This window comes from Sardina pilchardus, chromosome 22 (assembly GCF_963854185.1).
Source record: "Sardina pilchardus chromosome 22, fSarPil1.1, whole genome shotgun sequence".
In the NCBI taxonomy this organism is placed as follows: Eukaryota; Metazoa; Chordata; class Actinopteri; order Clupeiformes; family Clupeidae; genus Sardina; species Sardina pilchardus.
The window spans coordinates 2,146,691-2,160,363 of NC_085015.1; the positions used below are offsets into that span (position 1 = coordinate 2,146,691).

The window sequence follows — 13,673 nt, forward strand, 5'->3', positions numbered from 1 at the left end:
TTTGACCCCCAATGTAACCCTATGGGAATTCAACACATAGGGTTAACATAGGGGCGGGCAGATTTTTATTTTTTAAGGCCAGCTATTTTATGGATTCAGGATATTATGCATCCTGATAAAGTTCCCTTGGCCGTTGGAATTAAGATAGCCCCACATCATTACATACCCTTTACCATAGCTAGAGATTGGCATGGTGCTTTTTCCAGTAGGCCTATTAGCCTGTTTGATGCTCATTGAGCTCAATGCAAATCAAACAGGCTAATAGGCCTACTGGAAAAAGCACCATGCCAATCTCTAGCTATGGTGAAGGGTATGTGATGATGTGGGGCTATTTTAATTTCAAAGGCCAAGGGAAATTTATCGGGATGCATAATATCCTAGATCCATGAAATAGCTGGCCTTTAAAAATAAACATCTGCCTGCCCCTATGTTAACCCTATGTGTTAAATTCCCATAGGGTTACATAGGGGGTCAAATACTTCCTTCCCCTAGCATTTAAGGAAAACATTTATCTATTTACGATACATTCTTCAATCACAAAGAAAATTGGTGTCCTTGGCGGTTTGATTTGTACTAATTTTTTGAGTTAAGGCATTAAGATCAATTGTCAAATGATGATTTTATATTCCTGTTTTAGCAGGGTATCAAATACATGTGCTCCTCACTGTATGTGATCTCTTCTGTGAAACCAAGTCAAGGCTATGTTCATCCAGGATAACCCAGTAAGCCTGTCTAAATCCCCTATCTTGGTTTTGTGAAATACCCCCCTGGTCGGTGGCAGGCTAACTGCCGAGCTAAATGTATCTGTGTTGCAAAAAAAAAACACCAGTCGGAAAACGAGTCCCAAAAGTTGGTTCCGTCAACCTGTGCTTTCGTCACCTGTAGCCTACAACTTAAAAAATAGAAGGAGAAACTTTTTTCTGACAGTGTTGCAAGCATTGATTAAGGCTACCTATTCACTAGTTTCAAAGAATTTTTGAAAATTATGCAACTTACATTGTTTGAACTTGATCTGTGTGTGGTCCAAGGAATCTTGCGGCTCTGCACAAAGGGGGGGACCGGCCCTGATCTGAGTAGCAGCTATGTCTTTCGTGGTGTCATGCGCAGCGTGACAGGATAATAACCATGATATGTTTTGCGTGTTCTCGGGTTCGGTTCCCATGCGATGAATTTACATAGGCAATGTTAACACATTAATATTGCCATGTTTAGTTATACTCTTTAATGAAAGGCATCACTATTGATAAAGGGTCATGTACAGTAGCTTGTTCATTGACAGTAGGCAGGCTGTCAGTGGGCTATACGAAGAGGCAAGCCAGCCTACAGCCTAATTCTGTAAAGTCAAGTCAAGTCAAGTTTATTTATATAGCGCATTTCATACACAGAGGTCATTCAATGTGCTTTACATAAACAAAAACCAAACAGTAATAGCAGATAAAAGCATAGATGAGCAAAGAGGAATAATAATAATAATAATGATAAAATAAAAAAATAAATAAAAAGAAAGCAATAAAGAATAATTAACATAAAAGACATAAGGTGGAATAACAAGAAGACAGGTCTGTTTTTAACAGATAGACTTTGCCAGAGTCTAATTTAGCAAACCAGTGATAGTGATCCTTCTCAAACACCCAGAGCTGTTGCCACTCTTTGGAGATTCGTTGACGTAGGCCCATCTGTGTGCGCACACAATATTTCCTTTCTTACTGGGGAGACCTTAATGTCCAGGGCCGATAGCTCAGCCGTCCCTGACGCTGACTACCACCCAACAAAAACTATCCCCAAATGGGGGCCCTACTCACCTGAATCTCCCTTTGCCCAACCAGGGGCAGAACGTAGTACTTAAAAGGAACAAACCAGTACTACTCACCATGAGTGCAATTCTCCGGCATGTTGAGGGATCACACACATCAGGTTTCAATTTCCAAAACAAAATAAAAACTTATAAGGAAAGCATAACATCATTTAAAAATAAAGATTCATAAAGAAAGCATAAAAGAGTCAAGGTGAAATAATTAAGACATTTAGCAGAAAGCATCTGAGAACAATTTTGTCTTAAGTCTAGATTTAAAACTGGCTGCAGTTGGGGCCTTTTTAATGTCATCTGGAAGTTGGTTCCAAAGCTGAGCTGCATAGCAGCTAAAAGCTGCTTCACCATGTTTAGTTCTAACAGCGGGTTTTACTAACAGGTTTTTCTCCTGAGACCTGAGAGGACGAGAAGGTGTGTACTGCTGAAACATGTCTGATAGGTATTTAGGTCCTGCTCCATTTACTGATTTATAAACAAGCAGTAGTGCTTTAAAGTCAATTCTGTGACTTACTGGAAGCCAGTGCAGAGATTTAAGAATTGGAGTAATGTGCTCAGTTCTTTTTGTTTTTGTGAGAACCCTAGCTGCTGCATTTTGAATCACCTGAAGCTGTTTGATAGTCTTTTTAGGAAGGCCTGTGAACAGTCCATTGCAGTAATCAACCCTGCTAGAGATAAATGCATGAATGAGTTTTTCTAAATCATGTTTTGACATTAGCCCTCTCAGTTTGGCAATATTTTTGAGGTGGTAAAAAGCTGATTTAGTTATCATTTTCATGTGGCTGTTGAAATTTAGATCACTGTCAATTAATACACCAAGATTTTTAACAGTATCCTTTGCTTTCAATCCTTTTGTGTCAAGGAGAGTGGCAACCTTAAGTCTTTCCTCCTTTTTACCAAATACAATGTAATACAAGTAAAGGCTATAATAATTAAAACCGCTTCATATAGTCTATTGATTAGGCCTATAGTTCGGATATCAAATCAACTGTATTACACAAATTAAATATGAAATGACATATTGAAAGCCAATATTGCATTTCAGATAATTATATTTCACAAACACTTTGGCAGAACTATATGCTTATGGGAGACAATAGGTTTTCTCCCAATACTCCCAGGACAATACTAATTTATTTTATGACCACCGAAAAAATATTTTAGCGTGAACCATTTTAATCTACAAACGTAGGTTATCTTTAATGTTGAATAGCTGCCAAAGTTGTTTTGAGTTTAAATAGCCTACTTATTCACTCGTTTTGTTCAGAGTGAAGACAATCAAAGTCCCAATTCAAACCAATTATCTATTTTTTTTCTCTCGAGTTCAATTTGATTACTTCCGATGAAAATCCTGTAGATGGCGCTTGTAAATCGAACTGAAATCTTCTAGTTTGCCTTAATTTTACGACATGTATCCTGTTTTCGTCAATCTATGGTTTTGGTCTACTTTTCTACCTCGTGCACGAGCATACATGAAGCTGATTTTAGCCTCGTTCGAATAAACGAGGGCAAGATGCAGCTAACTTGAGTTAATGGAACGGCTTCAGCCTGAAGTGAAAGTACACGCTAGTTCAAGCCAGGCTATTTCTTTTGAGCGCCGCCTTGTATAGCGAGGTTCATGGAATACCCCCCTGGTGTTGTGGAGGATGTTTTTGTCGTTGATGTTGTTGGTGGTTGTGGAGGATGTTGATGTTGTCGTCGTTGTTGTTGTTGTCGTTGTTGTCCAGAAACTGGTGGGTGTGGAGGATGTTGATGTTGTTGTTGTTGTTGTCCAGAAACTGGTGGGTGTGGAGCTGGGCTCTGGCCTGGTGCCTCCGCACCTGCTCTGCCCGCTGACCAGGAAGCTGTTTGTGGATCCGGTGAAGACGGAGTACGGCACCGTGTACGAGCGCCAGGCCATCGAGCGGCATCTCAGAGAGTAGGTGACTCATCACACACACATGCCCTTACACACACACACACACACACACACACACACACACACACACACACATGCCCTTACACACACACAGGCATCTCAGAGAGTAGGTGACGCTCACACTCCCTCCATCACACACACATGCCCTTACACACACACACACACACACACACACACACACACACACACACACACACACACACACACACACACACACACACACACAGGCATCTCAGAGAGTAGGTGACGCTCACACTCCCTCCATCACACACACACACACACACACACACACACACACACACACACACACACACACACACACACACACACACACAGGCATCTCAGAAAGTAGGTGACTCCCTCCATCACACACACATGCCCTCACACACACACACACACACACACACACACACAGGCATCTCAGAAAGTAGGTGACGCTCACACTCCCTCCATCACACACACTTGCCCTTACACACACACACACACACACACGCACACACACACACACTCACACACACACACACGCACACAGGCATCTCAAAGAGTAGGTGACGCTCATACTTATTTCTACACTATAATGTATATTTAACAGTCAGCAATGAGACCAGTGCTATAGATGTTGATGCTATATGTTATTTCAACACTGTAAATGTATAACCCCATATTGGACTGTCAGCAATGAGACGACCCAAATGGTTTCTGTCCTGAAGGGTGCGGACGGATCCGTTGTCAGGGAGACCCCTCAGTGGAGTGGACATCAGAGGGGATCGCGTCATGAGACGCTGCGTGATGGAGTATCGGAGCAGACAGATCCAGGACCCCTCGACATAAACATCCTTAATGTACACAACACCTCGACATATGGAGTATCGGAGCAGACAGATCCAGGACCCCTCGACATAAACATCCTTAATGTACACGACATACAGCACCTCGACATAAACATCCTTAATGTACACAACACCTCGACATAAACATCCTTAATGTACACAACATACAACACCTCGACATAAACATCCTTAATGTACACAACATACAACACCTCGACATAAGCATCCTTAATGTACACAACATACAGCACCTCGACATAAACATCCTTAATGTACACAACATACAGCACCTCGACATAAACATCCTTAATGTACACAACATACAGCACCTCGACACAAACATCCTTAATGTACACAACACCTCGACATAAACATCCTTAATGTACACAACACCTCGACATAAACATCCTTAATGTACACAACATGCAACACGTTGACATAAACATCCCTGATGTACACAACATGCAACACCTCGACATAAACATCCTTAATGTACACAACACCTCGAAATAAACATCCTAAATGTACACAACATACAACACCTTGACATAAACATCCCTGATGTACACAACATGCAACACCTCGACATAAACATCCTTAATGTACACAACACCTCGACATAAACATCCTTAATGTACACAACATACAACACCTCGACATACACATCCCTGATGTACACAACACCTCTAAATAAACATCCTTAATGTACACAACACCTCGAAATAAACATCCTTAATGTACACAACACCTCGAAATAAACATCCTTAAAGTACACAACATACAACACCTTGACATAAACATCCTTAATGTACACAACACCTCGACATAAACATCCCTGATGTACACAACATGCAACACCTCAACATAAACATCCTTAATGTACACAACATGCAACACCTCGAAATAAACATCCTTAATGTACACAACATACAACACCTCGACATAAACATCCTTAATGTACACAACACCTCGACATAAACATCCTTAATGTACACAACATACAACACCTCGACATAAACATCCTTAATGTACACAACATACAACACCTCGACATAAGCATCCTTAATGTACACAACATACAGCACCTCGACATAAACATCCTTAATGTACACAACATACAGCACCTCGACATAAACATCCTTAATGTACACAACATACAGCACCTCGACACAAACATCCTTAATGTACACAACACCTCGACATAAACATCCTTAAAGCTGCCGTCGGCAGCATTTTTTTAGTCATATTAGCTTGAACTGTCATGGGATTCCGGAAGTAGACTATTAAATAGGCTGTTTAGGAAAAATCGCGAATTTTCTAGCTCCCTCTCAAGCCTGTAGTCGTGCTCGGAAAAATCGAGCGCTCCCGGTTTTGTTTAACCAATCACGTTAGGGGTCGCTACCTGTCAATCACAGCTTGTGCACACGCTGCTATCGAACCCGCCCCCCCCTCCCCCCACACGCACGAAAGTTCTTCCTGTCAGAGAGCATAGATATCAGCTTCTTAGCGGAAATGGCGGAGCAGTGGAGAAACCTAAAATTTCCCATTCCACCTTTGCCAACCACTGCCTACACATCCAAAACTACCAAGAAGAGGAAAACAGAAACGGAAAAAGACGTTCGGAAAAAAGAAATTGACCGAGCGCGGAATAAAACTCGTGTCAACATTGGAGTAGCATTTGAGAGGTGGAGGGAACTACGGGACCTCAAAGGCTTCAAGATAGATGCAGACTTGGCCATATTTCTTCTGGACAGGTAATTACAGATGTTTTATGAATCTCTTTCTTGTTTTATGGTAGACATCGGTTACACTCGGTCTAGTTATGTTGAGCTCCGGTATTGGTGGGCTGTTGCTAAGGTGTAGCAGCTAGCTGACGTTATGTTCTTATGTGGCTAACGAGTACTCAGGCTAACGTTATCGATAGTTGTTTAGTATTAGCTATGCTTATGGTGTGCTGTTCTGTTTTGTAATTATGTGCTATTGTAGACTTCTTGGTGTGTTGATTCGGGTTTTCTATTGATGTTTTTATACTCTAAAACTCACAAGCTAAGCTGCCCAATTGACTAGACTTGACTGGCTATTCTAAGCAACATTAGCTGATGGAAGTAGTGCTTCTTACTAAGCTAACGTTATCACGTTAGTCGTTATAACTGCCATTCGACATCGAAGTAGTAAAAACCCAGAGTTCGAATGTGGATAGTTCTGTTTTTGCATCACTGTAATGCTGCTTTTATGACTATGGTTTGAGCTGGTAGCTGCTACAGATGATAAAACATATTCTTGTTTATTTTGTTGCAGTTACCAGGCAAGTTCTCTAGCTGTGACATCGACTCCATCAAAACGCATGAGAACAACACAGTTGATGCCAGCATTTTCAACAATTGTTGGAGAGTCCCTGTCTGATAGGTAGGATGACTGTTATAAATGTCTGCAAGTATTCATTGGAAAGTAATTGGATTAGTATCATTTTTTAAATTACAGTTGGCAATATCTAACATGTGTAAACCTGTGCATGTGGAGAAAACACTTAGTTATTATTCAATTGTGTACAGAGAGGATGACTTTTCTGGAGAGGGATTGCTTTTCAGTGAAGTGGATGACAATGCCATCCATACTTTAGAAGAAAGGTAAATTTATTTTGATAAAGACTTGTTTTACATTCCTACAAAATCACTGTATGATGAATATTGATACTGATTTTCTTTCTGGACATTTTTGTAGCATGTCATCGCTGGACTTGCAAGATGACATTGATGAGAATGCTTTCAATAACATTGAAAACTCATTGTAAGTGGTTGGCCTACTGTGAATGACATGCTTCTATTTAGAAGTTCACTGACTAATCAGCTAATGGCTAATTTGGGGGAAATGCGGTTGTTTTGACATGAACTAATTTCTGGGTCCTTACATGCAGCATTGATTGGGCAGAGGACGAGACCTGGTCTCCAGGTGAGGAGTCAGATGTCTCAACATCAGAGGGTGAGACAATAGAGGAGAGTGATGATGACGACGATGATGAAGATTATGTTCCTCCTTTCTGTGTACGGTAAGATATGGAATTTGCCATGCAGTCGGGCTATTCTTGCTCTATTGTTTTTCCACTACAACATGGTGCACTTCACAGGTACACTCACTACAGATTACTGTACACTGTCCATGGCATTTTTACAGTGTGTATGTTTGCCTGTCTGCTACTGTAATATTTCCACCATTAGATAAATCATGAGTGAGTCTGCCTGCCAGTGTTGATACGAGTCTAGCTCCTGTATATGCTATTATATACTCCTATATATATTTAATGATACTGCAGTTTGATTAGTTACATGTTTTGCTCATTGAGATTCCTTTGCCTACAGTGCTGGTGGAGCCTTTGCCACTAAAATATGCCTGGAAGATCTTCAGACCATCAGCATGGAGGACACTGTACATGATTCTTCAGACATCGAAACATCTAAACCACCGCCAGTGCCTGGAGCAGTTCAGGTTGACAAAGAGGATATCATCGTCGGTCAACGAGCATCCATAGCCTACCATGTTTGTTTAAAACAGCTTGCGGAATATCTCTTGCTACCAATTTCACTCTGTCCAAAGAAAGACCCTCTGACGTCTTTGGAATGTGGTGCTCCTGGACCATTCCATATCCAGTGCAAGGAGAGGGGTACAGCGGTCATCCTAGAATGGGTATGTTGACACTAACACATAAATCATTTTTCCTTCAGTTTGTTGTTGTTTACATAAACTGTAACACCCCAAAACACACACACACAATAACTATTTTTTTCCAACCTAGATCTGTCCAAACAATCACTGTGTCTGGCAATGGAACTCACAGCCTACATTCAAGTTTGGGATGCAAGCTGGGGACTTCATGTTGGCCACCAACATTCTCTTGTCCGGGAACAATTATGCGAAGATTGCGCTTTTGTTCAGATTCTTGAACATGGGCATAGTAGAGCGGTCCAACTTCTTCCGCATACAAGATGCATACTGCCCTGAAATCATCAAAGACTTCTGGCACGACAAGCGGGCAGAGGTTATATCCAGGCTGCAGTCAAAGGACAGTGTTGTAGTTTTGGGTAAGTATAGCCAATTTGGAACACTTGACAACTGTCTCATTAGACTGTACCTGTTACTGTCTTCAGATTTGAGAATAAATGTTTTTTTGTTGTTCAACTACTGTTCATAGCTGACGGTCGCATGGACAGCCCTGGATTCTGTGCCCAGTACTGCACGTATACAGTCATGGAAAATGACACCAAGGAGATTGTATCTGTTGTCAACATCGACAAGCGTGAGACGCAGAGGACATCTGTAATAATGGAGAAGGAAGGCTTCATCCGAAGTTTTGAAACACTCTGCCAGGAAGTCAAACTAGCTGAAGTTTGTACTGATGCCCACACACAGATATCGGCTCTTTTCAGTAAGTCCATTTGAGTAGTGTTGGTCCAATTAGTAACATTTGAGATCTCTGTGGTGGATAGTAGGTGTATATGTTTCAATATTTTCCAGATCCAAACCGGGGGAAGTTCAAAGACAGTGGAGTGCTGCACACTCTGGACATGTGGCATGGGTCAAAAAACCTTGGGAAGAAGATCCATGCTGTAAGTATTCATAACAATTCCTATGAGATGATTTGGATTTCATAGATAATGTCTGATATGATATTCTATCTTCTGTTTTCTTTCTTTTCAGGCAGGTCAGCTCAAGGGGTGTTCTATCCTTCTGCAATGGAGCAAGGACATCTGCAACCATTTTTGGTTCTGCTGCAAAACAGCTGACAGTTATCAGAAATTCTTTGTGAGTTGTATTAGTACTCTCAAATATCTAAATCATTACAACAGTGTTTTCTTCTTCGCTACAGTGATGTGTGACAAAAACTACCATTTTGCTACAGTAAATATTGTTACAGGTATAGGTGTGACAAGCACCCTCTTGATTTGATCAATTGACTTACATTGCAGTTTTTGAGTTTTGCATTGCCTTTTTTTCCCTAGGACATGTGGATCGGCCTTTTGCACCATGTGACTGGAGAACATGAGTGGGCCCTGGATGCCTGTCAGCACGGCCCCTTGGACGATGAAAGGGATAAAGAATGGATCCAGAAGGGGTCTGTGGCGCACAAGGCTTTATCAGAAATCATTCTGAATGAACGCTGGCTCCACCAGGTTCCAAAGTACCTGCACTTCAGGTAGTGATAGAATCTGAATTTCTGCTAAATGTATTGAGAAATGGGAATGCTGTGTTCTGTTTGACTTGCTTTTGTGGTGTGACACAATTAGTATATGTAGACAACATATTGGAATGACACTATTTTCAAAATGTTCCTTCAATATTTGTAGGTCAACTGCTGAGTTGGAGTCTTATCACAACCACATCTTGATGTACGCCAGCAAGCGCTTCAGTTTCAGCCCTCCAGTGTACGAAGCCAGAATATTGCTCGCAGCCCTGGACTACAACCACCATGTCCACAGGCAACCCAAGAGAAGGCGTGATGGCTCACTGGAGTAAGTTATAAAAACAACCATGTGATAAAGATGTAGGAATCCATTTAAAGATGAACTATGATGCTATGGCAGTCATTTTGTTGTTTCAGGGCATGATGCTGCTGGTCATTTATTGGCTTTGTAATTTGTTGATTAGATACCGCAAAGTTTTCAACAAGAAGTCCAGGAAGTGGAGTTTGTATGCTGTGAAAGAGGACAAGGACTACAGCTACATTCAAGACCTTCAGAGGGCTGTTGTCAGAAAACGGGTGTCATCAGGACATGGTCTACCGCGAGTATCCCAAAAGAGGCCGGACGACCCTCGGCAGCACGGAGTACTGTCTGGTGTCCCAGCTCCAAGTATTCAGGAGCTATTGGAGAAGCAAGTCAGGCGGGGCCTTGGTAAGTGGTAAATAGTGTCTGGACATTGCACCTCACTAAAAATCCAGCGGTATTGTCTGCTGTGAACATTTCAGACTTCAGTCTGTTGTACTCAAAGCAAGATAGACCTTGTTAGAACTTTAATAAAAGAGCAAGCCCTGGGGTGGACATACTGAATTGTTATCTCAATAACAAGGAGTGTATTTTGTTGGATCCCTCATAATCATTATTCAAAATCTTTATTATCTTACTACAGGTACCACATTGCCACAGACGTAGAGGAATGGAAGGCTTTACACAGGACTAGTGCACCTTATTTTGCATTTTCCCCAATAAATGTTATTGTATTTAAAACTTGTTTAATCAATTCATGCATATTACAGTCTTTGTAGACAAGTGTACAATAAAAGCTAGTGATGCATTTGTTTGAGGAAGTCTTCAAGCACACAGACAGAATTTCAAATATGGCACTTTATTAGATAAAAAAGTAGTTTTAAAAAACTATATACAGTATTGCACAGTATTGCACAGGATATGAACTATTTACATTGTTAAAAACTTGAAGGTGATTACACCCTTCTGGGTACGAAACCAGTATATTGTCCATGTGGGTCAGGGAAGCGGTCACGAATGGCCCACACACAGCAGCTGGGGATGACCACTCTGTGTCCTGGACCCAGGATCCCGCACCTCCAAGCGACAAATTGTCTGTATGCTGCATGTCTGTACTGTCTGTTGTCCTCCCCATCATCTGGCAAGTCCACCACAGCACGCAGCTCGTTCCACAGAACTCGAGCAAAGTACAACCCTCCCTCTTCTAAAATATAGGCCTCCATGTCAGGTAGCTGCGAAATGCACCTTGCAGGCGGTTGGTTGCAGCATTTTCTCTCCAGCAAGGTTGGCATTTCTCTGCATCTCTGACAGATACACCATGATGGTTGTCCCGGGACAGGAGGCCCTGTTGGAGGGGCATCAGGTAACATACTGATGATGTCGAAAATTATACTTGGCTGCCGAGACAACTGCCGCTCCAACGCTGCGTGTGCCTGCTCTAGGTTCAAGCTCCGTATCTGGCTCTGAGGAAACAAAACAGAGCATATGTTTTATAAGAATAACAAATGACAAGAAATATGAAACGTAAGAAAATAAAGTGTATATGGATTCTGTCGGAATGCAAATACTTACACGTCCGTGTGCAATCCTCTGAGAGTGTAGTTGATGTACTCTAATGAGGTCATCTTGGCTGAGGTCCTCCCGTGTGCGTCGATTTCGACGCTGTGCGCCTCGTCCACGGCCCCTGCCCCTGCCCCTGCCCCTGCCTGATGCTCTACCTCTACCCGTCTGGGATCTGCTTGTATTATTTGGGGGGATATATTCGTCGTCGTCTGACGCCGGTGCTACCGTCTCAAAACTCTATTTACATAAGGTAAAAAAGAGATACAAATCAATGTAAACGGGCGAGTTACATTACAAAGCTAATAGATAGCTAGGCTATTTCTGGCTGTAAACATATGCTGCACTTGGGATACATTTCAAACTTCGTTTTCACACCAAAACGTACCACTGTACAATACGTTTTTGTGTGAAAACGAAGTTTGAAATGTATCCCAAGTGCAGCATGTTTACAGCCAGAAATAGCCTAGCTATTTATTAGCTTTGTAATGTAACTCGCCCGTTTACAATAGAACATATATTAACATAACGCTATACTGTCAACACAGTTCAATACGCTTATTGTTGAACTGTGCCGACAGTATAGCGTTATGTTAATATATGTTTATTTATCTATTATCTGAGCAGAACAAGTACCGTGTCTTCCATGTTGAGCGTGAGTTGCTATGGTTGCTATAGACACCGTTTGACAGCCCACAGCTGTGCGTACCTCGTCTCCAGAGGGGGAGGGGTTTGGGAGGCGGTTGGGAGCTCCGAGCTGGAAAGTTCTATCAGTTTGAATTTTCCGACTTTACATTCGGAATTTGGAAGACTTGCCAACGGCAGCTTTAATGTACACAACACCTCGACATAAACATCCTTAATGTACACAACATGCAACACGTTGACATAAACATCCCTGATGTACACAACATGCAACACCTCGACATAAACATCCTTAATGTACACAACACCTCGAAATAAACATCCTAAATGTACACAACATACAACACCTTGACATAAACATCCCTGATGTACACAACATGCAACACCTCGACATAAACATCCTTAATGTACACAACACCTCGACATAAACATCCTTAATGTACACAACATACAACACCTCGACATAAACATCCCTGATGTACACAACACCTCTAAATAAACATCCTTAATGTACACAACACCTCGAAATAAACATCCTTAATGTACACAACACCTCGAAATAAACATCCTTAAAGTACACAACATACAACACCTTGACATAAACATCCTTAATGTACACAACACCTCGACATAAACATCCCTGATGTACACAACATGCAACACCTCAACATAAACATCCTTAATGTACACAACATGCAACACCTCGAAATAAACATCCTTAATGTACACAACATACAACACCTCGACATAAACATCCTTAATGTACACAACATACAACACCTCGACATAAACATCCTTAATGTACACAACACCTCGACATAAACATCCCTGATGTACACAACATGCAACACCTCAACATAAACATCCTTAATGTACACAACATGCAACACCTCGAAATAAACATCCTTAATGTACACAACATACAACACCTCGACATAAACATCCTTAATGTACACAACATACAACACCTCGACATAAACATCCTTAATGTACACAACACCTCGACATAAACATCCCTGATGTACACAACATGCAACACCTCAACATAAACATCCTTAATGTACACAACATGCAACACCTCGAAATAAACATCCTTAACGTACACAACACCTCAAAATAAATATTCTAATGTACACAACATGCAACAACATTAACATCTTAAATAGAAATATTCAAATACATATCCTTAATGTAAATATCAACGGAAACATCCTCAACGGAAATATCAAAATAAATATATTCAGTATAAACATAAAAATACGTTTCTGCTAGCTGACGTCCTTTATTTTCTCTACCTAATATCCTTTGTTTTTGTAAGATCAATGCTTTTAGTTTCGTTAACTGATATTCTTAATTTTCTCTAGCTGATATCCTTAATTTTCACTAGCTGATATCCTTTAGTTTCGGTAGTAAATATTGTTTAGTTGAATTCTTCA

General features: G+C 41.1%; 2 protein-coding genes across 2 annotated transcripts in view; both read left to right on the plus strand.

Moving 5' to 3' along the window:
* Positions 1–4,566, plus strand: part of LOC134070501 (uncharacterized) — a 33,347-nt gene extending 28,781 nt beyond the window's left edge. The window contains exons 23-24 of the mRNA XM_062526885.1: positions 3,583–3,725; positions 4,436–4,566. Of these exons, the coding sequence (XP_062382869.1) occupies positions 3,583–3,725; positions 4,436–4,556 (264 nt within the window). The 3' untranslated portion in view covers positions 4,557–4,566. The remainder of the gene's footprint in view (positions 1–3,582; positions 3,726–4,435) is intronic.
* A 1,459-nt stretch (positions 4,567–6,025) lies between these two features.
* LOC134070024 (uncharacterized) lies at positions 6,026–10,781 on the plus strand. The gene is made up of 14 exons (XM_062526211.1): positions 6,026–6,309; positions 6,854–6,961; positions 7,108–7,182; positions 7,277–7,342; positions 7,470–7,601; positions 7,912–8,236; positions 8,346–8,631; positions 8,742–8,975; positions 9,065–9,156; positions 9,248–9,352; positions 9,550–9,743; positions 9,895–10,059; positions 10,196–10,440; positions 10,676–10,781. The coding sequence occupies exons 1-14, from the start codon at positions 6,068–6,070 to the stop codon at positions 10,696–10,698; spliced, it is 2,292 nt and encodes a 763-aa protein (XP_062382195.1). The 5' UTR covers positions 6,026–6,067; the 3' UTR covers positions 10,699–10,781.
* Positions 10,782–13,673: the final 2,892 nt, after the last annotated feature.